The sequence below is a fragment of the Siphateles boraxobius genome, unplaced genomic scaffold, assembly GCF_051911475.1.
Source record: "Siphateles boraxobius isolate OS27281-9 unplaced genomic scaffold, OSU_SipBor_1 2, whole genome shotgun sequence".
Lineage (NCBI taxonomy): Eukaryota > Metazoa > Chordata > Actinopteri > Cypriniformes > Leuciscidae > Siphateles > Siphateles boraxobius.
Window position 1 is genome coordinate 10,296,349 of NW_027508810.1, and position 27,537 is coordinate 10,323,885.

General features: G+C 37.8%; 1 protein-coding gene across 1 annotated transcript; it reads left to right on the plus strand.

Moving 5' to 3' along the window:
• The first annotated feature begins 614 nt into the window (after positions 1-614).
• On the plus strand, positions 615-26,864 carry atp7a (ATPase copper transporting alpha). The gene is made up of 23 exons (XM_077235838.1): positions 615-1,266; positions 2,345-2,471; positions 4,867-5,356; positions 6,766-7,449; positions 9,098-9,313; positions 9,514-9,677; positions 9,762-9,923; positions 10,252-10,328; positions 10,827-11,049; positions 11,184-11,417; positions 12,089-12,180; positions 12,888-13,015; positions 14,212-14,366; positions 17,378-17,512; positions 18,056-18,250; positions 18,331-18,513; positions 19,529-19,739; positions 21,431-21,577; positions 21,856-21,998; positions 22,075-22,278; positions 22,773-22,890; positions 24,413-24,515; positions 25,379-26,864. Exons 2-23 carry the CDS (start codon positions 2,352-2,354, stop codon positions 25,650-25,652), a joined length of 4,458 nt encoding a protein of 1,485 aa, XP_077091953.1. The 5' UTR covers positions 615-1,266; positions 2,345-2,351; the 3' UTR covers positions 25,653-26,864.
• Positions 26,865-27,537: the final 673 nt, after the last annotated feature.

Here is a 27,537-nt window from a genome sequence, read left to right on the forward strand (position 1 = left end):
ACCTGTCGTGCCCATGGTCGTGGTGATATTTCCCCCTATAAATTGATTTCATATCTACCCAAACCTTATTAATAAATAAATAAATAAATGTAGACATAAAAACATATATACATGAATTAATGTGGAAATAAATAAATGATTAAATGTATAAATAAATGTGTGAAAAAATACAATTATACATAAATAAGGAAATAAAAGTATAAATACTCATTTATTTGTACTTTTTTACATTTCTTTGTATATTTATTTATGTATTTATATATGTATTTTTGCTTTTTTACATTTCTCTGTATATTTATTTATGTATTTATTTCTTTTTAATCAAGTCAGCTTTGGCATTCCATATAAAGTAACTTAAGTTACATAAAAGGTAGATTGGTCTAATTTGAATCGGAAAAGTAAGACTTTACTTCTTAACTAACAGCTATTTGGTCTAACAGTTTTAACTAGTTCATGCAACTGACCCCTGGTGTCCGAACATTCCAACTTTTACTGTCTATGATTCTTTTCACATTCCAACATTCTTTTACTGTCTATGATTCCAACACGCAAAGCGAATCGGTCACGTGACTGGGCAGTCTGTCGGAGATCACGTGACTCTGTGAAACCAATACACGCAATCCGGGGGCTTCACTCACTGGAGACGGGAGATTGTGTTGCGTGCCTCGTCTCGAAGCTTTAGTTCAGTGTCAAACGTAACATCACTAGGTTTTGTAACATACAAAGTGGTATGCGACAGAAAAATCCAGCCCACAGTCGTGTAGTGTGAGTCTGAGCGTGAGCCTGCCTTTACGTGGACGCGAATCTAACACTAGTGCACTACAAACTTCTCATGCGTGCCGTAGCTCCAAGACTACGCATTACTAAAGCCCTTGAATCTGCCACGACGTCATTAACGTCTGCGCAGTTTGCAGCGGCTGTTGAGGTTCTCGAACACACTGGGGAAGATTTGCGTTGTGGTCCGCGCGCCCGGGTGATCATAGCCCAATATTCCTCATGGATTTAACAATCTCCTGCAGGACACACTCTCCTGCTGTGTTTAGTCACTCATCACACATGTTTGGTTTGTGTTTTGTTCGATGTGGGCAGGTTCTGAGGACGTGCGGTGCTAAAGGCTGCTAGAAATTAGGGAAAGTATATGTTAGCCAGCTAACTGCTGTGTCAATGTGAAAGTGACAGTAAAACTTCCCTATTAAGTGAGTGCGACGTCCTGTGAGGATTAAACCTGCTGTTCCAGTGACTCTGGATCATCACTTCGCATGAAAGGTAAAGAAAACAAGCTGTTTTGTGCTCTTCAGGTATGCTGTTTGTTAGCTTCGGGACAGAGAGCTCAAACAAATGACACATCTTCCCCCTTAGCCTAATCTTTGCCTGAAACACATCTTTTACTTCATTTACTTACTAATGAAAATATTTCTGAATGTTTGTAAATAACATTTCATGACGCGTCAAAGGCTTGGTTACTTTAATTGCTCGCAGTATTTCACATGTAACATGTATCACTTTTGTATATGATCAAGTGTTGATAATCGAGCATTAATCTGCTTCAATGTTCAAAATGTCGCTTGAAGTTTAATAATGCTTTAGAAATGCTTTTGTTGATATTTCATGTTGACGAATGTATTTAACTAAGGTTAAACAAATGCAACCTTAATCTTTATCGTGTTTCAGTAAATGATAATTCTTATGTTTCCTATATCTTCTAATTTCATCAAGTGAGATAAAATATCCACTTTGAGTTTATTTGGAGTTTTGTTTATGATGTAGAAGTCTTGTTTTAAAATATAGAAACTCATGCTTGCGAAATAAGAACAGTGTATTATTGACTTATTTATATTGCACGTTGCCTTTGTCACGTACGTTCACACATTGTATCTCCTGGAACTTCTGGAAGTGAGGCTTTAACTCAAATTTAATATAAATGTGTGTCAGTAACATTCAAAGGGTGTTTAGTGGGTTTATTGTTCTTTATTAAGAAAGCCAAGTCTGTTTTATGAGACTGTTATTAAAGACTTGTTAACGGGTTGTTATGTTTAAGACTAACAAAAAGTACCATCTTTTGGTCATGCATCCATCATTGGTAACACCATGGTAGCCTACCTTAAAATATCTTGCTTTATATTTTCATTAGGGCTGTCAAATCGATTAATCGCATCTAACATAAAAGTTTGTGTTTTATAATATGTCTCACACACACACACACACATATATATATATATATATATATATATATATATATATATATATATAAATTAATAAATAAATATATACATACAGTGATTGACACTTGCATGTTTTTTTTGCCTACACATTTGTACATACCCTGTTTTCTCTTATGTTCCAGAGGAGGAATGGCGTTGAGCACTAAACTGTGTCGTGTGACTCTGGGGGTCGAGGGCATGACCTGCGGCTCCTGTGTTCAGTCCATCGAGGGCCGGATTGGGGGTCTGCCAGGCGTCATTCATATACAGGTGAGAGTGACTTTAATGCCAGCATGTCAAATAAACACAATTAAGAGTGAGTGTAAATGTGATTAGCCTACCTCTGTTATTATCTTTATCTGTTATATACATTTTTTATTGAATTGTTGCAATTGCTTGATCGAGTAACAAAAGTTAACTCCTCCTTGTGTGAGTTTCAAAATATACCAACAGTCTATAAGCATTTTCTTTTAGTGAATTAACATTATGTAAAACATGTGTTGTAATGTCAAATTGTATTATATGAGTGCGTTTGATCAAAAATACAGTAAAAACTCTAATATTGTGAAATATTATTACATTATATTTTTATAATTAAAAATCACTGTTTACAAAAAATATTAGGCCTAAATGTTTTCAACATTGATAGTAATAAGAAATGTTTCTCGCGTATCAAATCTGCATATTAGAATTTCTAATGGAGTAATGATGCTAAAAATACAGCTTTGATCGCAGCAACAAATTACATTTTACAATATATTAAAATGGAAATGAGTAGTAAGTTGTTACAATAGGTTACTCTGTTTTGTCTTCTATCATTTATAATGCTTGTCAGCCACCCTGACAACTTTTAACTAACTATTTTTATAGATCACTATTATCATATCCAACTTCATTGACTGTATATATATCTCTGAGCTCACTACAAGTCTAACAATACAATATGATCAGTTCGATGATGATTATAATTAACACATTTTATATGTACCTTTTCAGCTTATGGGCTTTTGATAATGATAATCAATGTAAATGTCATTATTTATCCCTAAACAAATACATATAAACCTAGCTAAGCCACTGATTAAATTTCCAGGTGTCCTTTTTCCATGAATCACTGTATAAGAGGGCCTCTCTGAGTGCCTGACAGAGCGATCTGATCGCAATATATGTTGGTAATAATATTTACCAGAGCCTTCCCTCCAGCAACTGTCACGTAATTGAAGAAAGCCACTCGTATGTTGAACTTAGAGACACAGCCTAATTGCTGTAATTCGTCCTGCCCTTTCCCTTAAAACACAGTTACCCTGAAGACATGGGTCAAACAAGCAGATAATCTAATCATTTTTTTGTCAAAGATGCCATTTTAACCTTTGAAAAGCAAACTGGTGGTATTAGTATTGACCAGTACTGTCAAATGCCAAATACTATAAATGTCTTTGTTACACACAGAAGCAAACAGTGTGGCTCTGTCTAAGCAAGCAGTCAATATCCTGAGCACAAAAAAAGCAACTTGGTCTAGATTTGTGCTTATTGTGCGAAACAAACTTCCTGTTGTCTCTTCATGAGGATTTCAGTGTTTAAGGGTCATATGATGATATGAGTGAATCACCAGTGTGAGCTGCCTGAGGAGTCACATTGGCTTCATGATGATCGAGCTACTTCAGCAAAGCACATGCTTAAAGTAAAGCTTTAAATAAAAATAAAAAATAGAAAATATACATTTTTTTAACCCCCCCGCCCCCCAAAAAAACAATAGTAGGGGAAACACTGAGATCTTTTTTCAAACAACAGCAAGTTTTAGCTGTCAACAATTTTAACGTTATTCACACCAACGGAGAGTCAAATTAGGATATCATAGATAAACTGCTCCAAATTATGGTCTAAATTTATAACCTAATGAAAATGCATAACCTAATGAAAGTCTGGAGTGTCAGAGGGCTGCTCTGACATGAACATGATGAAGTTTCATAACCTTTGTAAAGCCTGTTTTATGCTTCTGCGTCGAATCGACAGCGTACTCCCGCAGACCCCTCCGCGTCGCCGCAAACCCCTCCGCCGTAGCTCGACGTGCACCTCCAAAACATTTTAACTACGCGTCCAGGCGACGCAGACCACAAGGGCTGTGATTGGTCAGATGCACCGCGATGCAACTCAACCTGACGCAGAACCATAAAACGTAGGAGTGACGGCGTAGCTACGCCGTGGAGTTGACGGAGAAGCATAATGAGGCCTTAAAGGTCTACAAATGCATTTTCAGCTATTATACTAGAGGCCGGTGAGGTGTAGGGGGAACATAATGTTCAACTTACATTGAACAAATCCAAATTTCAACTTCCAAGATTGCTGGACAGGTTCTCAGGAAAGTTATTTATATTAATTGTCGGCCTCTATGGGAGCTGTTGAGTGATTAACATAGTAGCTATCTGAACAATCATACATATCAACCATTTAAGTACAGCTGGAACCTGTATTAAACAATCAGCATCCAGGACTGCAACTGTCTGCTGGGAAATAAAGTGTTGTGCAACCAAAGGCACGTATGCCATTTATAGTTACTGGAACAATGCTGTTCTATGAGTAACTGTATGGCTTTTATTGGGCAATTTGACTAAGTGTACTATAATAGAGGACAGATTAGTACATTATGACCTTTTTTGTACCACAGGTATCTCTGGAGCTGAGCAACGCAACTGTGACATATGACCATACTCGCCATAGTCCAGAATCCTTAGCAGAGGCCATTGAAGATATGGGCTTTGAGTCCAGGCTGGCAAACGCTACGTCTACACCAGTTCAAACTGAAACCAAAGTATTCAGCGAAGCAGGCTGTAGCACAGACTCTGTCCAACAGGCACGGAGCGCACTGGCCCAGACGAAAGGGGTGCTTGAGACGCAAGAGAGTGCTGATAACCAAAGCCTGGCTGTCACGTTTGTCCCGTCTCTGGTCAGCGTGGAGCAGCTCGGGGAAGTGATGCGCTTCCTGGCTCCTGATGCTGCTTGCCGCCCAGCGCTCAGTCCACAGGAAGGGCCGACTGCTCGCAGCTCCAGCGGGGTAGAGGCGGTGAAAATGCGTATTGAAGGAATGGTTTGTCTGTCCTGCACTACAACAATCGAGGGCAGGATTGGGAAGTTAAAAGGGGTTGAGAAGATTAAAGGTACCTTTGACATTTACCTTTGCTTGAGTAAAACAATCTCCATTGAACTTTAACATTTACTGGTGAATCGTGTCATGCATTAAGTTTACATGGTAAAATAAAATGTTTAGACTCATTGACCTTGTGCTATCAGTAACTGCAGATAAGAAATGATATCTTACACAATCTATACATTTAGGTTCACATAATGAAGATGATCTCCACTTTCTCATATCTTGCTTAAAGGTGCACACGTTTTTTTTTCCCACTAAAAATATTTTATCCCTACATAAATGATCGTGTAAATGTTTAAATTATGCTTGACAGTGTTTTTCATTGTTTTACTTTGTTACGTTCTCGAATGTATGGTGGGTCTGCCATGTTGAGATCAGAAGTATGATTGTTATTGGACATTCTTTTTGTCACCAGTAACCAAAAAGTTACTTTGTCATGCTACATTATTGTTGTCATGATACTGGAATTTCAAACTTTGATAATATCTTGAAAATATCGATATTCAAAGGCTTTTTTGACACTACAGGGAGAAATTGCCTCAACTTTAAGGGCATACCATTTTTACCAATTTGTCATTTCATTTACTTTTGACCATAGACAAAGTATTATTATTAACTTAAACTATGCTGTTTGAGATTCCTCATGCCCGACAGCTCTAAGAGATGTATAATAATAATAATAATAATAATAATAATAATAATAATAAAATATTATTATTATTATTTCTAAGGCATGCACTGTAAAATAAAAAAATGCAGGAAGTCCTTTAAGTTTTTGTGAGTACAGGTTTACAAATGTTTCAAATGTTCAGTCTGAAACACGCAGCACAACAGACTGTAAACTTGTTTAACTTAAACATACTGCAGTGTGTTTCAACTTGCTGTCGGAGAAAGCAAGGCGCAGCTGATGTTGGTGTATACTCTGGAAAATTAAAACCTTTTCAAATATCAATAAGTTTTGGAAAACTTGTTTTTATCAGCCCTATGTTGTATCCATTCCAAACCAATAGTTAGTATAAATTTAAAGGTGCAGTAAGCGATTTCTGAGAATCATTGCTGAACACGGTTGATATTTGAAATCACCAAATCATTACCTGATCATAGCCCTTCTTTTTCCAGTGATATTCCTATGAGCTTTTCTCTTTTGTAATGTCTCTCATCCATCTCTCCTTCTACAGTCTTTCTTCAAATCTCCCTCTTGCTCACTCTCTCTCCTCCCCCATCCATCATGAGTGTATACGCCCCCTACTGCTGATTGTAGCCATGTTTAGTGTGGTGCTCAGTCCAATCCACTTTCAACAGTGTATTTCAGAAATTGCTTACTGAACCTTTAAGATGAGTGTAAACACATTCTTATTAACTCTTGAAGTAACATTTCCCGAGTATTGATTTTGGTTTTGTCCATTCTTTTTTCAGTCTCTCTAGATTCCCAGGAAGCCACTGTACTTTACCTGCCTTATGTCATCACGGTGGATGAGATTGTGAAACAGATCGAGGTGGCTGGTTTCAAAGCCATTGTTAAGGCCAAACCTCGTCAGTTAAAACTTTCGGCTAGTGAAGTAGAGCGTTTGCTCAGCTCTCCCAAACAGACTGCCTCCTCTCCTGAGAAGAAGGTTTCTGAACCCTCCACAAACTCCACGATCACTACACTGATTCAGGTTACAGGAATGCACTGCAAGTCTTGTGTGGAAAATATTCAGGACAATATATCCAAACTGCCTGGAGTGAGTTCCGTTGTTGTTTCCTTGGAGAACAGAGAAGCTTCAATTCAGCACAACCCAAAACAAGTTTCAGCAGTGGAGCTACAGAGAGCCATTGAGGCCCTTGCTCCAGGGAATTTTAAAGCTATTATCCCAACTTCCCCAGAGCCAAGCTTCCTCCAGCCTCTGGTATCAGTAGCGGAGATCCACATTGAGGGCATGACCTGCGGCTCCTGTGTTCAGTCCATCGAGGGCATGATCTCCCAGAAGAAAGGAGTGAGATCAGCCCGAGTGTCACTAGCCAATCATCAGGGAATTTTTGAGTATGACCCTTTAGTGACTTCCCCCGAAGAGCTGAGGGCCTCCATAGAGGACATGGGCTTTGATGCTTTTCTACCTGGTAAATGTTTTCTATTTCTTGAGGGCATGCATATCTTCCTTTCGATATGCCTTTACTATAGGCTGGTTAACAGTTTTACATTGTCCCATTTATGGTGTTTTTTTGTCTTAAATACCTCTGATACAGCACCTCATATAACAAACCTGAATTGAAAGATTGGAGAATAACTTGGTGAATCTGAGGCATCAAACCCAGTTGGTTTTGAACCAGGTGGATTTTGAATGCAACTTCCAAATAAGTGTCTGTCTGGTAATTTAAGTAGAATGAATATTGTAGGTAAAAAAAAGGGTTAGTTCACCCAAAAATGTAAATTCTGGTAAACCCATATGATTTTTCCTCTTTGAAACACAAACAAAGATATTTTTAATGTAATCCGTCAGATTTCTTTCCCTCCATTGAAATGTATTCCACTAAAACATTGATGCTTCAAGGCGTTCATAAGGACATCATAAAGACATTTAGTATTATATATTCACATATACACATTGATCAACGCACATACTGTACATAAAACAATCAAATATGGTAAACACTAAAGCTGAAACATGCTTGCTTGATGCATGAGAACCAATGAGGTTTGTTTTTTGTGCCAAGCAAGTACACCACACATTTACCATATTTGAGCCATGACCGCCACTGATGCCCCCTCAAAAAAAAAAAAAAGGTGCAGAACATTTGGCGAATATTATGTTCTGGTCATATTTCACCACATAGAACAAAATCAATAAATTATGCTTTGCATTAAGACAGTGAAGTCTAGTTGAGGGATGTTAAGATTTTCTGGCATTGTGACTCTATTGTCATTACAGTGAAGCACATTTCTCAATACTGTCATGCGTCTGGATGTTTTGTTTTTGGGTTTTGAGGGTTTGAGGGAGAATTTACAAAAATGCAAGTCATCATGATAAATGATACTTTTCATCCCTGTGTGCACCAAACCCATATTAAGTTTTTGCTGCCAAAAAGCTCTTTTTTTGTTTGTTTCATCTGTCCATTCCCCCCCCACTTTCAATTCTTTTACTTCAATGAAAGGTTAGATTAAGGCTAATTTTTTTAAATGAAATATCAAAAGGATTAACAGTGTAGATTTATTTTTTACAGCCATCTTTGATCATAATTCTGACCAGCACTGTGTGTATGTGTGTGTATATAGCAGCGTTTCAATACGAAGAATGCCGCAATAGTTGTAATAGACTTTTTAGTGACAAAATATTTTCATTTCTTTTTTTGATTTGGGGGTGAAATATAAGCTACATATGTTCCTAACAGGTTTTTTGATTCACCCAACAACCATATTTAAACGTGTGTCTTGTTCTGTTAGCATTTGACTATACTTTGTAAAGCTGTATAGTTTGACTTTGCCCTAACTGTATATGATCACTGAGGGAATTCTTTAAATTTAAGAAGGCAGGGCAATATCACACGCACGCACGCACGCACGCACGCACGCACGCACGCACGCACGCACACACACACACACACACACACACACACACACACACACACACACCATCTATATAACCAACTATAATGTTGGTTGTCTGATTACTTTTCAGATATAGGTATTTTGTAGTTCTATATGCATGTCCTAAATTGCCATTTCCACTGAAACCTGGTCACTTTTAACTTTGTCCTGCCATTTTTACAGAGACAAATTCATTGGTGCCTTCAATGGTTAAAAGCCCAGCGCCGTCTGTCCGCAGCTTAGCGTTATCTCCAGTCTGGTCAACTGTGAAAGAGATTGAAGCAGAGAGTGATGCTGAGCCTTCAACAAACACTATTTCCAAATGTTTTATCCAGATTGGAGGAATGACCTGTGCCTCATGCGTGGCAAACATTGAGAGGAACCTCAAGAATGAGCTTGGTAATACCTTATTTTTGATCATTAAAATAATACTAGATTATATTTACACACACTGATTGAAATTGATCAAACAGAATCAGTATCTCTGTTACAAAAAATAGGATCAATGTCATTTTAATTGGTAGATAGCTAGATATGCAAAGGCTCTATGAATATATAAGTATGGTTGTAATTAATTTGCCATTGTTTTCCTTCCACAGGCGTACACTCCGTTTTGGTTGCACTGATGGCCAGTAAAGCCGAGGTTCGATACAGCTCCTCAATCACTGATCCTCAGAGAATAGCAGAGTTTATCCGAGAGCTCGGCTTCACTGCCACAGTCATGGAGGATTACAACGGCTCCGATGGAACCCTGGAGCTTGTGGTATCTTAGCAGGTCCAATTGTTGATATTTGACCAATTTTTCTATCAACAACAGTTTGTGGACAAGTGTGTCTATTTTCAATAGGTCAGAGGGATGACATGCGCCTCCTGCGTTCACAAAATTGAGTCTAACTTGATGAAGCATAAGGGCATCCTTTATGCCTCAGTCGCCCTGTCAACTAATAAAGCCCACATCCAATATGACCCAGAAGTGACCGGCCCTCGAGATGTAATCAGATGGATCGAGGTGAATTCACATTCATTTTCATGTGAATAAATATGTTCAGATGTATGTTAAGCTTTGTTCCAAAACCTAGTGAGCTGCCTACATAGACAGCATTATAGTGTAGCAGTTTGCTAACAAAAACTTTACTGGAATCTGTGATAATTGTCAATCAATTGTTTGTTTTACATAAGGAGCACTGTTTTGAGTTGCCATTCTGAATCAGCCACTTATTAAGTTCAGTGTATGTTTATTAGGTTTCAAGAACAGAGCTATAAATAATATTGTAGGGAACTATGAAATCTGTTTTGTAGCGTGTTCTTACAAGAACTTCCCTATATTTGATGAACAGAACATGGGATTTACAGCCTCTCTAGTGAAGAAAGATCGTCCTGGAAGTCACTTGGATCACAGCCGGGAGATCCAACAGTAAGTAAATAAGGGAATAAGAGGAATACGTTTCTGGAATGAATCTGTTTTTAAAGAGCCCCAATTATGCTATTTTAAAGGTTCCTAATTATGTAATGGATGTCTCCCACAAAAAGTTTACATGCATCCAAGGTCAAAAAGCACTTTCATTTTATCATAATATACATTGCAGCATCACCTCTTTTCTCACGGTGTCTGAAACAGTTCGATAAATTATTTCCCGAGACCCTGCTCTGATTGGTCAGATGGCCCAGTCTGTTTTGATTTTATATTCATAAACCGCCATATTACACACCACATGAAAGATAATATCTGAAAAAGCATATAGGGGGCACTTTAAAACAGGATTACCTAAAATAAAAATCATAGAATTTCAACATAACCTTCTTTGCTGCTTTTTATTAGTTTTTCCTTGATGTCCTTTACCTCTTCAATGAACACAACTAATGTCTTTCTTTTGACCTGTATGCATAAGTTGGCTTCGCTTTTTTCTCCTAGGTGGAAAAGATCGTTCCTAATCAGTTTGTTTTTCTGTGTGCCTGTTATGGGCATGATGATCTATATGATGATCATGGATCACATGATGGACATGTCCCACCACCATAACATCACAGCTGAGGACAGAGAGAAGTACCACTCCGCCATGTTCCTGGAGAAACAGCTGCTGCCAGGCCTCTCCATCATGAACCTGATCTCATTTCTCTTTTGTGTCCCTGTGCAGGTTGGTTACCTGCCAGTTTGACTTTTATCAATGTACTGTCATAGGAAATTGTCTCACTTTCTATATTTAAGTACTTTGTCTACCTTAAATATGCAAATACTTTATGTATTGTTATGTGTTTTTTGTCTCTGCAGTTCATCGGTGGGCGGTATTTCTACTGTCAGGCCTACAAAGCTGTCAAGCACCGGACGGCCAATATGGATGTGCTGATTGTACTGGCAACAACGATCGCATTCACATACTCTTTGGTGATTCTTCTGGTTGCCATGATAGAGAGGGCAAAGGTGAACCCCATCACCTTCTTCGATACCCCACCCATGCTGTTCGTTTTCATCTCGCTGGGCAGGTGGCTGGAGCAAATAGCAAAGGTGAACGAGCATTTCCAGTTACGCAAGTTATTCATCTACCTGCTTGTAATATTGTCTCTTAAAGTGCCCCATTATGCTTTTTGGATATTACATTTCATGTAGTTTGTGAATGTAAAGGGTCTGCAAAGTTTCAAAGTGGATAAGCGGAGTTATTGTTTCTTAAAATAAAGAACCGATTCTAAATTGCCTGAAACAAGTTGTCTGGAATTCCAGTCTAACTTCCTGCTTGAAACTGTAGGTTTGTAACAAATTTACATAATGCCAGCCCATGGTCTTCATTGGCTGCCTACAAACAATGTCTACTTTAACCATCAAACGCTGTAGTTGAAGCTGAGGCCTGGAAGAGTTTAGTTTGTGTTGTCGTCATGTCGAGAAGATGCTGTTTGGGCCGTCTGACCAATCAGAGCAGAGTAGGCTCCTGGAAAGAAGTGGTTCAGAGAGATTAAATACCTTATCGAACAGTTTTAGACACTGTGAGAAAAGACGTGATGCTACAATGTATATTAAGAGAAAATTAAAGTGTTTTTTTTTTTTTTACCTTGGATGCATATAAACCTATTGTGGGAGACCTCCAAAACAAAATTAAGAACCTTTTAAATAGCATAATGGGGCACTTTAATTTCCTGCATTGTTCTGCACTAATGTTGATGTGGTTTTGTCTTTAATCGCAGAGTAAGACTTCTGAGGCTCTGTCCAAGCTGATGTCTTTACAGGCGACAGAGGCCACTGTTGTTACACTAAATGATGATATGTCGGTGTTAAGGTTAGTGGGACTCCTGTGCTGCTGTGTGTAGTTTGTATTTCCTTTCAACAGAAATTACAGCTGACTTTCTTCCACATATGACCTTGTGTTATCTCTCTCTCTCTCTCTCTCTCTCTCTCTCTGTCTGTCTGTCTGTCTGTCTGTCTGTCTGTCTGTCTCTCTCTCTCTCTCTCTCTCTCTGTCTGTCTGTCTCTCTCTCTCTCTCTCTCTGTCTGTCTGTCTCTCTCTCTCTCTCTCTCTCTCTCTCTCTCTCTCTCTGTCTGTCTGTCTGTCTGTCTCTCTCTCTCTCTCGCGCTCTCTCTCTCTCTCTCTCTCTCTCTCTCTGTCTGTCTGTCTCTCGCTCTCTCTCTCGCTCTCTCTCGCTCTCTCTCGCTCTCTCTCGCTCTCTCTCGCTCTCTCTCGCTCTCTCTCGCTCTCTCTCGCTCTCGCTCGCTCGCTCTCTCTCTCTCTCTCTGTCTGTCTGTCTGTTTGTCTGTCTCTCTCTCTCTCTCTCTCTCTGTCTGTCTGTCTGTCTGTCTGTCTCTCTCTCTCTCTCTCTCTCTCTCTCTGTCTCTCTCTCTCTCTCTCTCTCTCTCTCTCTGTCTCTCTCTCTCTCTCTCTCTCTCTCTCTCTCTCTCTCTCTCTCTCTCTCTCTCTCTCTCTCTCTCTCTCTCTCTCTCTCTCTCTCTCTCTCTCTCTCTCTCTCTCTCTCTCTCTCTCTCTCTCAGTGAGGAGCAGGTGGATGTTGAGCTGGTGCAGAGAGGAGATGTTGTGAAGGTTGTGCCTGGAGGGAAGTTTCCAGTGGATGGCAGAGTAATTGAAGGACACTCGATGGCAGACGAGTCTCTCATTACGGGTTCGACTGGACAATTTTATCCTTACTAACATATAAGTACAAACAAAGGAGGCGGGATAGTTGTTGTGTATTCCATATACAGTGACGTCCAAAAGTCTTAGGCCATTAGTAAAAATATTTATTGTGCAGTTTTTCACTCTAAATGATATTAGCAGCAAACAAATTTGAACGAGAAGTATTTGTTGAATGTGAAAATGTATTTGTTGCCTTTCTACTTTCTAGATCATCTTTAGAGCACTGGCATTAGAAAATATGATGTTCATTTTATCTAGTATGATTTGAAAAGCAAGTGCAAGATTTTTGGAACAATGGAGGCAAGAACATTTTCTTCAAAGTAGCGTAATGTCAAACATATACTTATTTGAAGAAATAATGTGTAGAACCTTACAGGGTTAGTTCACCTAAAAATTAAAATTCTGTCATTAATTACTCACCCTTATGTCGTTCTAAACCCGTAAGACTTTCGTTTATCTTTAAAACATAATTGAAGATGTTTTTAATGAAATCTGAGCGATTTCTGTCCCACCATTGAAAGTCTATTCGCCCAAAACTCAGACGCTCCAGAACATGCATAAAGAGTTTGTAAAATAAATCAATATGAATGAATGGTTTAATCCTAGTCTTCTGAAGAAACACAGTCACTTTATAATGAAAATTGTGAGACCAGAATCTATGAACAGATTTCATTCAAATTTGGTAAACGGAACTCAGACCAATGAGATTTATTATCACATCACACAGCATGTTTGAGCTTCCGCAAGAACCAATGAGGTTTGTTAGATGAATGAAAGTCTTATGGGTTTGGAATAACATGAGGCTGAGTAAATGATGATAGAATTTAAATTGTTGAGTGAACTAACTCTAAATGTTTCTTACTCAATTTACGTCAACGTTATTTTGAATGTGTTTTGATTTTCCGGTATTCAATACAATTTAAATCCCTGATTTTCTGTGTGCTCTCAGACATCTCAGTGGATAATTAAATTCCCATAGGCTTTTGAGTGAGTCATGCCATGATCAGGTCTAATGATCAGATTTGCATATGATGGTTTGCTCTTTAGACTTGGGCCATTAATTAACCACATAGCAATGGCCAAGCAATCCAGATATTTCAGTGTAATGTTTCTTCCCTTCATTTTCCAATTTGTGCAGTCACTGCACTGTGGTGGTCTAATGATGTGTGTCTTGTGTTGTAGGTGAAGCCATGCCTGTCACTAAGAAGCCGGGGAGCACCGTTATCGCAGGCTCTATCAATCAGAACGGCTCTCTGCTGATCAAAGCCACTCATGTGGGCACAGACACCACCCTCTCTCAGATCGTCAAACTGGTGGAGGAAGCACAGACTTCAAAGGTGCATCTGTCAGCTCAGCTTCTGCTGTCATATCGTGTCTTTTGATGATAACAGCTTCTGATTCTTCAGATTATCACAGATCAATGCGTCCTATTTTTATTCCTTTATACTGTCTGTCTATCTATCTATCTATCTATCTATCTATCTATCTATCTATCTATCTATCTATCTATCTATCTATCTATCTATCTATCTATCTATCTATCTATCTATCTATCTATCTATCTATCTATCTATCTATCTATCTATCTGTCCGTCTGTCTGTCCATCTGTCTGTCTGTCTGTCTGTCTGTCTGTCACTGAGATAGTAGTTCTAATTATGTATTATTGTAAAAAATGTATTTGTATATTTACTTTCAGTAAAAAGTATCAGAATATTAAAAGCATATTTAATAATAATCAATACAAATAAATGAAATGTCTAATAATAAAAACAGGACCAAGGATATGCAGTGTAATCTACCGTTCAACAGTTTGGTGAATTATTATTATTATTATTTTTTTTAAAGAAGAGAAAAGTATACAGTAATGGTTAAGTTCAGAAAAAATTCTAAAAGTTTCCACAAAAATATGAAGCTGCAAAACTGTTTTTAACATTGTTAATAATAAGAAATGTTTCTTGAGCAGCAAATCAGCACATTATAATGATTTCTGAAGTATCATATGAAACTGAAGACTGGAGTAAGGGGGTGTTCACGTCACATCTTTTGCATACTCAAATTTGTTATTTTAATTTGTAGATGCATGACAAGCGTGCTCATAATAGAGAGCGAAGCCGCTGCAATCTGTGTTTTCTGTGTGTTTTTAGACGCTACGTGAACGGCCCTTGATGGCCTAATGATGCTGAAAATTCAGTTTTGCCATCACAGGAATAAATTACATTTGACAATATATTCAAATCGAACAGTTTAATTATAATGATATTTCAAAATATAACGGTTTTATTTTTGATCAATAAACGCAGCCTTGGTGAGAAGATAATTCTTTAAAAAATATTTTAAAATCTTGCCAAACTTTTACTGTAGACTATGTATTAATTTAGTGCTAATCCCTATTTTCCAGTATACACAGCCAGTCTAAAGTTTGGACATACTTTACTATTATTAGGGATGGCCCGATACCATTTTTTTTCAAACCGATACGAGTACGAGTATTTACATTTGTGTACTTGCCGATATCGAGTACCGATACCGATATTTCTACCGCAAAAGTAACTATAGGCTCCCAGAAAAGAAGACAGAAGACTATTTTAGAACACAGGTTAGAAGACTGTTTTTATTTTCTTCTCTGCTTGTTTTAACAAGTCTAAAAATAAATAATAATTAGTAAAATAATAAATGTATTAACACACAAACCACTGTTAATTTAACATAAAAGCAAGCAGTTACTGCGTGCATGGTCTGACATGACTGAATGCGCCCAAAGTGCGCTCCCTTAATAGTCTAATTCCTAAAAAGCTGACAGTTCATCGCGATCTCACACATCTGTTATTATAAATGAAGCTGACTGCACAATGAATCTTTCATAATATCCACACTTTGTTTGTTATAATTAGAGGATTTGCCAGCATACAGAATTCAGCACTGAACAAAAAAGTTTTGAGCAGTGAGGGGAGTCTATCTTAAATGCTTCTGACTAGCCATTGCGTTCAAGAAATCAACACGCATGTCTGTGATTGGCTACATCGCTCAACGCTGCAAACATGTTATGAATAGAAACTCTGGCCTGTAAATCGTTTCTATTTTGTTTTAGTTGTTCTTCTTGCTTTTCTGCAACATATGAATGAAAATCTATTAGTTTTAATATGTTGTATTCATAGATATGTCTAGTTTGCGGGAGTCCCTCGAATCGTTTTATTCTCCCGGAACCCGGACACACAGAGTGAGTGCATTACCGCCCGCGCCCGCGCTCGCGCTCGGCCATCAGATCTAGTGCCGCGCCGCACTCTTTTGCGTTGGGAGTGCACGTCCCTATGCCTCAGTTCACCTCGACAAAGCACTCGCGGCGGCCAGTTTCGTTTCGCAAAATGTACGTGGTATCGGGGCGTGGTATCGGCGAATTTTTATGAGTACGAGTATATGAGGACAGTATCGACCCGATCCCCGATGCCAGTATCGGTATCGGGCCATCCCTAACTATTATTGTGGAAAAAATTTCACAATAATGCAGTCAAAAATATGAAGTATCACAGATGGAAGTATAAATATTATTAGTAACCAAAATTTTACACAATTCATAACTTTTTTTTGGTACAAAACTAATTTCAAACATTTTAGCATAAGTTTTACATTTACATTTAGTCATTTAGCAGACGCTTTTATCCAAAGCGACTTACATTTGAGGATTAAACCAAGCGAGTCATCGTGGAGAGGCAAAAACAACGCAAGAAGTGCTCAGAATACAAAGTTCAAACATTGCTCAGAGTAGCATAAACCAGACAAGCGAAGATTTCAAGAAAATTATTATTATTAACATATTATTATGTTAAGTGCTCACGGCTTTTAAAGGGTTAGTTCACCCAAAGACGAAAATGCTGTCATTAATTACTCACCCTTATGTCGTTCCAAACCTGTAAGACATTCGTTCATCTTCTGAACACAAATGAAGATCTTTTTAATAAAAAAATTAGAGATTTCCGTCCCTCCATTGACCAGCTACACAACTACCACTTTCAAACCCCAGAAAGGTAGTAAATGCATTATTAAAGTAATCCATGTGACTTTAGTGCTTTAACCTCAATTTTAACCTCAACATGAGTGCTATGTTTGCACAAAAAAAAACCATGATTTACCACTTTATTTAAAACTCCAACGTGCTTTCACGCAACAACATCTGCTGTCATCACAAACTTCTACGTTATGGTGCTCTCATGAATGTGTTTAATATCAAGAGAAAAAAATTCATTGACGTTTGACTGTTAGTGTGTGTGTGTTTTTTATTTATTTTATTTAATCCAGTATGTATACTGCATCAGTTTGGCCTATATAACCTTTTTTAAACTTTCCTATCAGGCTCCCATCCAGCAGTTTGCAGACAAGATCAGCGGCTACTTTGTCCCGTTCATCGTTGGGATCTCCTTCCTGACTCTCGTAGTCTGGATTCTGATCGGCTTTGTGAACTTTCCACTCGTGGAAATGTATTTCCCTGTGAGTGAAGCCCGTCTCTTTACATTCGTGTTCTTCTGTGGTTCCTCAAATCCTTTCAGAATGCCATCATTTTCATTTTGTATTTAATTTATTCTCTAAAGTCCACTTGCAATATAAGCCAAGGTTTCTTTAGGTTTCAATAAGCTTTGGTTTGTGAATATTAGTTTGTTTACATGGTAAATTGAACTTTTTGGTAACACTTTATTTTACAGTGTCCTTGTTACATGTACTTACCATAGTAATAACAGTAAACTATGCATAATTACATGCAACTAGCCCTCAACCAAATCCTAATCCTACAGTAAGTACATGTAGTCGCTTAATATTACTCAGTACTTAAGTATATAATTACACTTTAACAATGACACCTTAAAACAAAGTTTAGCCAACTTTTTTTTATTTCAGTAGAGCAAGAAAAATCATGTTTTCCGTGATGTGTCCCTTTTAAAATATTCACACTGGAGGGTTCAGGACATTTTAAACTAGGCCAGGCTTATACTTTCTCTTTGAACACACTGAAATGGTGAATGTCTCTCTCTGCAGGGTTATGATAAGAGCATCTCTGAGGCAGAGGCCGTCATCCGCTTTGCCTTCCAGGCCTCCATCACTGTCCTGTGCATCGCCTGCCCCTGCTCGCTGGGTCTCGCCACCCCCACAGCGGTAATGGTGGGAACAGGGGTGGGAGCCCAGAATGGGATCCTAATCAAGGGAGGAGAGCCGTTAGAGATGGCACACAAGGTCAGAGATGCTCCGGGCTAGAGATTTTAATGTTGTGCGGAAGAAGACCATTTTAAAAAAAAATCTGTCTGCGCTTTTAGATTCAATCTGTGGTGTTTGATAAAACCGGCACCATTACATATGGAGCTCCCAAAGTGGTCCAGGTGAAGATGCTGGCAGAAGGGAATCGGATGCCGCGCTCCAGACTGTTGGCGATCATTGGCACCGCTGAGAATAACAGTGAACATCCGCTGGGTTCTGCCATCACCAAATATTGCAAACAGGTCCGTTTGACTTACTGGTGTGTTGTTTCTGTACTTACAGCCTGTGGTGGGGTTCATAAGTTACATTAAGTTAAATTAAAATATAATAATATGCGGTAGTCGTACAGCATCATTTACGAAAACAGAAAAGCCATGAATACTTTTTTTAAACAATTTAATTTGTATTAAAGTTAGTTAATAAAATCATATAGCTATGTATCTAAAACTGTGACAAAGATCATTTTAATTTTCAAACTGTTGTCAAATGACATGAACCTTACTGTTAATATTAAAATATTTTCTTTTGTGCATACATTTTATTGATCTTTTTATTTAATTTTTTTAACATTTTGAAGCCATAATTGTCTTTACCGAAGTGTGTCTGCATTAGATGTGAAACATACCAAAAGTTTATATACATTGTAAGTTCATAAATATAAAAAAAGCAAAGAAGTTATATTTTTTTGTTTTAAGAAATTAATACTTTTTTCAGCAAAAATGCATTAACTTGATCAAAAGTGACAGTAAAGACATGATACGAAATATTTATATTTAAAATAAACGCTGTTATTTTGATATTCCTATTTAAAGAAACCTGAAAAAAATGTATCACAGTTTTCACAAAGAAGTAAGCAGCACATCTGTTTTCATTGATAATAATAATGTTTCTTGAGCAGCAGATCATATTAGAATGATTTCTGAAGGATCATGTGACGCTGAACACTGAAGAAGTAATGATGCTGAAAATTCAGCTTTGATCACAGGAATAAATTACATTTGACAATATATTCAAATAAAAAATCTTTAAAATTGTAATAATATTTCACAATGATATTTTGGTGTGCATAAGAGACTTCCTTCAAAAACATATAAAAATCTTACCAACCCCAAACACCTGCTCTCAGTGCCTTATTTTTCAGTAGCCTACAGTAGTTTTGGGGCAATTACATTGAGTATAAACGGTGCTCAAATGCTCCTCTGAATTGAACGAGTCTTTATTTGGCATTTGGATTCACAATGGCTCTTCTGTGTTCAGGACTTAGGTACGGAGTCTCTTGGCACCTGTAAAGATTTTCAAGCTGTGCCAGGTTGTGGGATCAGGTGTCTGGTCAGCAACACGGAGAACTTGCTGAAGAGGGAGGACAGTGACAGTGAGGAGAACCAGCGTAATGCTGTCCTGATTCAGATTAGCGATACCAGAGCCCACAGCAATGAACACCCGCTCATCATGGACCCACAGCCACTCGGTGAGTGTCACATGATGCTCATAATTAACTGGTTAACCATCAATCGACAGTAAGATCCAGTTAAATGGCTTAAAAAGTAATGCAAGTAATTTTTCAAGATATTTTAAACCATTTGCTGCATGGTTAAAAATATGCTACACATATAAAATTGCATTTTTGAGAGAAAAAAACAGATAAGTCGCATTTTATTATTACGTTCAGCAATAATGTAAAATACCGTTAAATAAAGCAAAATGTATACAAACATTATAGACACTATAAACATAGCTATAAGCTATTTTAGTTCCTCTCACTCCACAACAAATCCTCTAAAATGAATAGTAACAACAGCAAGAATGGAAAATTTAAGTAGATATACTTACTGGCAAGCCAAAACAAATTAATTTGAAGCACAACCGAAACAGAAACCAGCATTGTGGTCACGTAGACAAACTCACTCATTTGCCGCGAATTCAAATGTTTCTATATTCGCTATATATTTGGATGCTTAACTATTATTTATTATGTAAACTAGGCTTTGAACTTCACTCACGTCCCAATATCCTCCTGAAACATCAGCCTTCACATGCGCAGAAATATGCCTTTCCTTATAACTGTGGAAACAACTTAAAATACTCCGTCATTTATGGTCATGCAGATAAGAGTAAGACATCTTTCAAAACTGTAAAGGGTTAATTTGTGTACACTCACAATAAAAACAAGACATTGTGCTTTTTCTAAAATAAAGAACACAAACCGGATGCCACTTTCTTACGCCTCATTTTCCTTTCCGTGAACTTGTTTGTGGAGTGTTTTGTTAATCTGTTAAATATTTAAGTGAAATATATTTCACATATAGGTCTATTTATTCGTTTTATATATCATTTATTAAATATATATTTTGATTTATGTATTATGTATCTCTCCGTTCACAGAAGCGCTGCAGGTGTGTGAATGTGATGTGGCGATGCGTGAATCCTTATGTTCCGTTGTTTATGCTGCTGTTTGCGCATGTGAAAACTAATCCCTTGTAAAAGAAATTTTGATATTTATTATGGGTCACAGACACATATTCATTCTAATTGAATTTAATTCTAATTTCACATAATATTTTAGGTTAACAGTGAATGATCGGTTAATGAACGTCAGTTGTCTTCAGGAAAACTCCCCAGAAATGAACATCCCCACATGACAGCTTCTACAAGATCTCACTGACTACACATGAAGCAGAAAGCTTTGTCAGCTTGTGAAGTATTTTCCTTAATGTGCCCCTATTATGCTATTTTACAGGTTCCCAATTTTGTTTTGGAGGTCTCCTGCAATAGTTTTACGTTCACCTAAGATAAAAAAAACTATTGAATTTTCTTATAATATACATTGCAACAGCACCACTTTTCTCACAGTGTCTGAAACAGTTCTATAAAGGATTTTGTCTCTTTAAACCCCTCCTTTCTGAGAGCCTACTCTACAGCTTATAAAACACAATACATGGAAGCTAATATCTGAAAAAGCATAATAGGGGCATATTAAAGGATCATTCACCCAAAAATGTAAATTGTCATTTACTCCCCATCATGTTACTAACCCAAACCTGTACTATGTTGTATGACATGGGATGTGGACGGAAGCTTTCAAGCTTCAAAACGGACATATGAAGAGTTTAATTACATGAGTCTAATGCTTGACTTTTAAGGGTATTTTGTCTGTTTCAGCTGTAGTACAGACGTCCTCGTACACGGTGCTGATCGGGAACAGAGAGTGGATGAGGAGGAACGCGCTGCAGGTGCAACCAGATGTTGATGAAGCCATGATGGAGCATGAGAAGAGAGGACGCACTGCAGTGCTGGTGGCTGTGGACAGTGAGTGAGACCGGCTTATTTTTGGCACATGCTGTAGTTTTCACAGGCTGTGACCTATTTTAAAGTCTGTTAGTTGTTTTATGCCTTCCATTTACAAAAGTAAATATGTCCACATAAGAGAAACAAATGTTTGTCACGCCATTTAATGTGGTTTTTAATTGGAATGGAGGTTAATTACTTGCAAAAATTAGTAACTGAATATAACTAAATTATAAACAACTGTCAAATGGTGCTCAATGTTTATTTTGAGGATGTGTGCTGTTCTGTTTTATTCTCAGATGAGCTTTGTGCCATGGTGGCCATAGCGGACACCGTGAAGCCCGAGGCTGAGCTGGCGGTCCAAACACTTACAGCAATGGGGCTGGAGGTCGTGCTGATGACTGGGGACAACAGCAAAACAGCTCGAGCTATCGCTGCCCAAGTAAAGGACACTTTCATATTCCCTTGAATAATAATTGTCCACATGCAACTGAGGTTGTGCTCGTTTTTTTGTCCAGGTGGGCATCAAGAAGGTGTTTGCAGAGGTCTTGCCATCTCACAAGGTGGCGAAAGTGAAGCAGCTCCAGCAGGCGGGAAAACGCGTGGCCATGGTGGGCGACGGAGTGAATGACTCCCCCGCACTGGCCATGGCAGACGTTGGCATTGCAATAGGCACGGGCACAGATGTTGCTATTGAGGCTGCCGACGTGGTGCTTATCAGGGTATGAACACTGTAATGGCCTGATTAGATATGTTGACATTAAAATTAACATGTCAACATTTTTTATAACATTATATTGGTAACACTTTCCAATAAGGTTCATTAGTTAACTGCATTAGTTACATGAACTAATAATGAACTGCACTCATGCAGTATTTATTCATCTTTGTTAATGTTAATTTCAACATTTACCAATACACTATTAAAATCTTGTTAATATTAGTTAATGCACTGTGAACTAACATGAACAAACAATGAACAGCTTTTTTTTTAATAACTAAAGTTAACAAAGATTAACAAATGTATTGCGCATGGTTAGTTCATGTTACATACATTAACTAATGTTTACTAATGAACCTTATTGTAACGTGTTACCATTATATTGTTTGTTCCCTATATTGCTAAGATGAACATAACATCTTGGTTGGCCCTGGATTTTTGTGCGTTCAACTGAAGGCTTTGTGAATCATTTAGCCAAATCTTTGTTTTAAACAGAATGATCTTCTTGATGTCGTTGCGAGTATCGACCTTTCTAAGAAGACCGTAACAAGAATCAGAATCAACTTTGTATTTGCACTCATCTACAATCTTGTGGGGATTCCCATTGCTGCAGGTAAGAGCAACTAAACCAAACAAGGCTACTAGATAAAACAAGTATTTCAGTATTATTGGCATTTTCCTCAAATAGGATACAAAATAGGGCCCGAAACGCTCATAAATGAAGTCAGCAAATGGTGTGAGAATTTTGTTTTAGCATTTTCTGTTAATCTTAACTAAATTAAACGATTAAAATAGAAATTTGTTTTACACTACTGTTCAAAAGTTTGGGGTCGGTAAGATTTTAAAAGAATTATCTTCTGCTCACCAAGGCTGTATTTATTTGATCAAAAAATACAGTAGAAACAGTAATATGTGAAATATTATTATACATTTAAAATAACTGTTTTCCATTTGAATTTTTTTTTAAATGTAATGTATTCCTGTGATCAAAGCTGAATTTTCAGCATCATTTCTCCAGTCTTCAGTGTCACATGATCCTTCAGAAATCATTCTAATATGCCGATTTGATGCGCAAAAAAATTTCTGATTATTATCATCAATGTGGAAAACACTTGTGCTGCTGCTTTTTTTTTTTTGTGGAAACGATTATTTGATGAATAGAATGTTCAAAGGAGCAGCATTTATTTGAAATCTAAATCTTTTGTAACATTATACTGTATGCCCAGCGGAGGGGGGCGTGCCCCTGAGATGCATCTCTTTGTATGGAACCTGCCTACGTCACCAACAACCGCTGCGTCACGGACCACCGCAACCACCAATAGGAAAATTCAACTGCAGTAGCCACCGTTCAACCTGTAGAGGGCAGCACTCAGACGTTTTTAAACCATATATTGTAGAATTAAAACACTTTAAACCCAAATGTTAAAAAATGTTAAAAAATTTACTGGAATCAATGAGCAGCATTTATGAAGCTCCATTCTTACAGATCATTAACTAAAAAAAGTTTTAGTGTTTAGTTACCCTTTAAAACGAGCTATTTTTCATTGTAGGTAAATATTATGTTAGATAACAGTTTATCAAACATACTAAGTAGGTCTCACAAAAAAGGAAAAGCCCTTGTCCTGATTTCTTCAAAATAAGCTTGCACAATTTAACTTAAGAAAGCGCCCAGATACGACGGAAAATATACATAGAGCATCAGCTTTTGTTTCTGCTCTGACAGCCACAAGACTCCGAACGCTGCAAGTGTGTGTTTAAAATCAGGAATGGTGAGAACATTGTGCGTTTTTTGTCTTCAACCCAAACTTGGGTCTTTCGCTGACAAAGTTTAATTCCCGTCTGTCTAGCGCACTTCCCATAATGTTTACGCATTAGGTCAGTAGGCGGAAAGTACACGGTCTTTTGTGGCTGTTCGAACACATTCGACCACATGAGCGTTTACAATACGAAAGCAATCCGGTCTAATGCGTTTTCAACTACCTCTGGAAGTGCTTGAAAGTGGACAACCTCAAAACGCTTTAGACCCCGTTTACACCTGTGTTTAGTGTCGTCCACTTGTGATCCGATTAACCAAAACGCATCTTCATACCAGGTGTGTAAGTGTGTATTATTGATTGAGTTGCTGTTGTTTGCAGGTGTGTTTATGCCTGTGGGTTTGGTGCTGCAGCCCTGGATGGGCTCTGCTGCTATGGCTGCCTCATCAGTGTCTGTGGTGCTGTCCTCACTTCTACTAAAATGGTAAACCTCTCAGATATTAACACCAGACTGTAAACTAGTTTTATTTAATTTTGAAACTTGTTTTAAACATTACTAACAGGGCTGATTGTTTTGATGCCATTTTAAGGCAAGACATTACAGGCAAAAACCTTTTTACATGCACACAATTTTAATATTTTGTGCTATTTGGCTTTTCATACCTTCTTGTTTTACACTAGCTGAAAGAAAACATCCAAAATACACTTAAGTGTTTATTTCGTTTAACCTAGGACCTATTATGCTTTTTAAGATTTTCAACTTTCTCTAGTGTGTAATCTTGCTATTTGAGCATGAAAAGGGTCTGCAAAGTTAGAAAAAACATTCACTCCGAAGGGAGTTATTCTCTATATCAGTGCGCACTGTTTCTTGAACTCCCTGAAACGCTTGTAGTCTTGAGTTTTCTTCCAGGAACGAACACGTCACAATATTCCTCATTTAAATGATTCCAGCCCAGGGCACATGCAAAATAAAGGTGTGAGGCCTGGTTGAGTTGAGTTAGTAGTGTGTTGAAACTGGCGGTTATGGTAAGAGCAGTGACATTTTCTGAAACATCCTTGGAAGCGGTTGACCGATCACAACACACTGATCCAGCCGACCAATCAGAGCACATTATGCTGTTTTGAAGGAGGGGCTTCATAGAGACAGAAACTAAACAGAGCAATACTGACAGACTGGGAAGAGAGGTGCTGCAACAATCTAAAATATGTGAAAATAATGTGCGTTTTAAATATTCAAGCATGTAAAACTTATTCTAGTAGAGCTGAAAAACAGAATCAAGACTTTGTAAAAAGGTGTAACAAAAGGCCTCTTTAAGATAATATGACACTCATTTCCTGCTTCTGCAGTTACACTAAACCCACTGCTGAGAAGCTGGAAAGACGACTGGGAGAGGTGAGAAAGCAAGGCAGCCTATCGGATGTCAGCGTTCACATCGGCATGGGAGAGTTGCGTCGGTCCTCACCCAAACTCAGCCTGCTCGACCGCATCGTCAACTACAGCCGGGCCTCCATCAACTCGCTCCGCTCCGACAAGCACTCCATGAACAGCATGGCCCTCAGCGAGCCCGACAAGCACTCTCTGCTGGTGGGAGACGCCCACTGCGAGGAGGAGATGGTTTGAGTGTCTCTGGGGCCTTGCTTTACCTCAGTGCCTGTAGACGAGCAGGATCTGTGTCAAAGTCCAAGTTCAATGGCCTCATGAGGTTCCTCAAGAATATGACCACAGTTGTGCTCTCACTGTGATGCTGCATGAATCCGCCTACGCAGCTTTGATTGTCCGGCCAGTTGCATCACTATTGTAGAGGCTTTCTGACGGTCTCTGTTTACATTGAGTTTGATATTCTCGCTGGCGTATTTACGATGACAATCCATGTAAGCAAAATCAACTACACCGCTGATTGTCTTCAAAAAGTTTTAAATCCATTTTATTTTTGTGGAAATGACCATTTTAGAGTGATTTATTGTGTTTTTTGGTAATGATTAAGGGGATATTTATTACATCATTTATTTATAGTATTTTATGTACTTTTGTCGGACATGAAGGAATGACTTTTTGACTTTTTGTCTTTCTAAGGCCGTTTTGGCTGCGCATAGTATCCTTGACTGAGTTTTGAGATGCAGTACATTCCAAAGAAAGCAGAATTCCTGTTTCTCAGATCGGTTACAATCAGGAAACGATCGGGCCACAAATTAGTAACCAAGAAAATGCTAAACCATTATAAGCCTCTGTAAAATGTTCAGAATATTCATTTTTAATGTTCAGCAAACTGTATCACTTTAGCTGCCTTTGCTATATTTAAATGTGCACTTGCTCTTGTCAGATTTAGCTTTTAAATGTGTTGCGTTTTGCTGGTTTCACTTTATTTTAAAACCCAGTGCTCTGTGTGAACCGAGACTGACATTTAATGAGCGGAGCGCGTTTGTATACAGCCGTTTGTGCATTAAAGCCCTTAACAGATACATCAACATGAAATGTCTCTGCACAACCTGAATCAGGTTACTGAAATAAGATTACTGACTTCAACATTTTGAGCTTTTGAAATATTTAGAAAATTATCCAAAATATAGAAAAAGTTATCCAGTGGAAGTTTTGTTACTGTATTATTCGAGGTCAATTAAGTGATGCAGTGTTCAAACCAAACAAGTGCACTCAATAATAAGTAATGTTTATTTGTTGCTTGTTTTTGCAAAATGTGTCCAAGTTGGAGTGCCAGTGTAAACGTCCTGCAATTTATGCTGTTGATTGTTTCACTAAATGTGGTCCTGGACGATACTTATTGTAGTTTTGCATCATATTCTTTAAATAAACAGCTAACATTCATGTCAATTTCAATTAGCTAACATTCATCCAAGTCCTTTTTCCAGTGTGAGAGGATTGTTGATTTAGATACAAATGTGCACTTTCCCACGAAAGTTTTTTTACTTGCATAAACGTTTACATTTCTTATGAAACAAATGACACACAACTTGAATCTCCTTTTTCTGATGAAAAGTTAAATGTTGACTTTCTTTTCAAACCCTCTTTTAGACTATTTGGTCTGTGAGCTTTTGCTCTACAAACACATGAAGACAAAATTTGTTCAACTGGTCTAGGTCTGACAAATGTATACTTGTTGAATCAGAAAACAAACATTATTTTTTAAAATGAGTGAAGAACGATGAGCTACAAAAAAATACTCGTTCACATATCAGCATCATTATTGTGATGAGTGTAACAAACAATTTAAGGAACTGGAAAGAAGATGCATGCCATTTCGGACTAATATGATTATCAGATGTAAATATTAGGCTTTACTTTGATTTTGTATTTCTAAATTGGTCATGTTCACATGGTTTGAAAATGACTTGTGTGAGCTGTGCTCCATACATCGCTACACATTTGAGAAGACAGATCTTTTTGACAACAAAATTCAAAATGTCGCTAATGCGACAGCACCTTTAAATTTTTTTTTCAAATATTTCAGACTGATGTTGGTTTCTTTAGGTTTCATAAATTTGTACAGTCA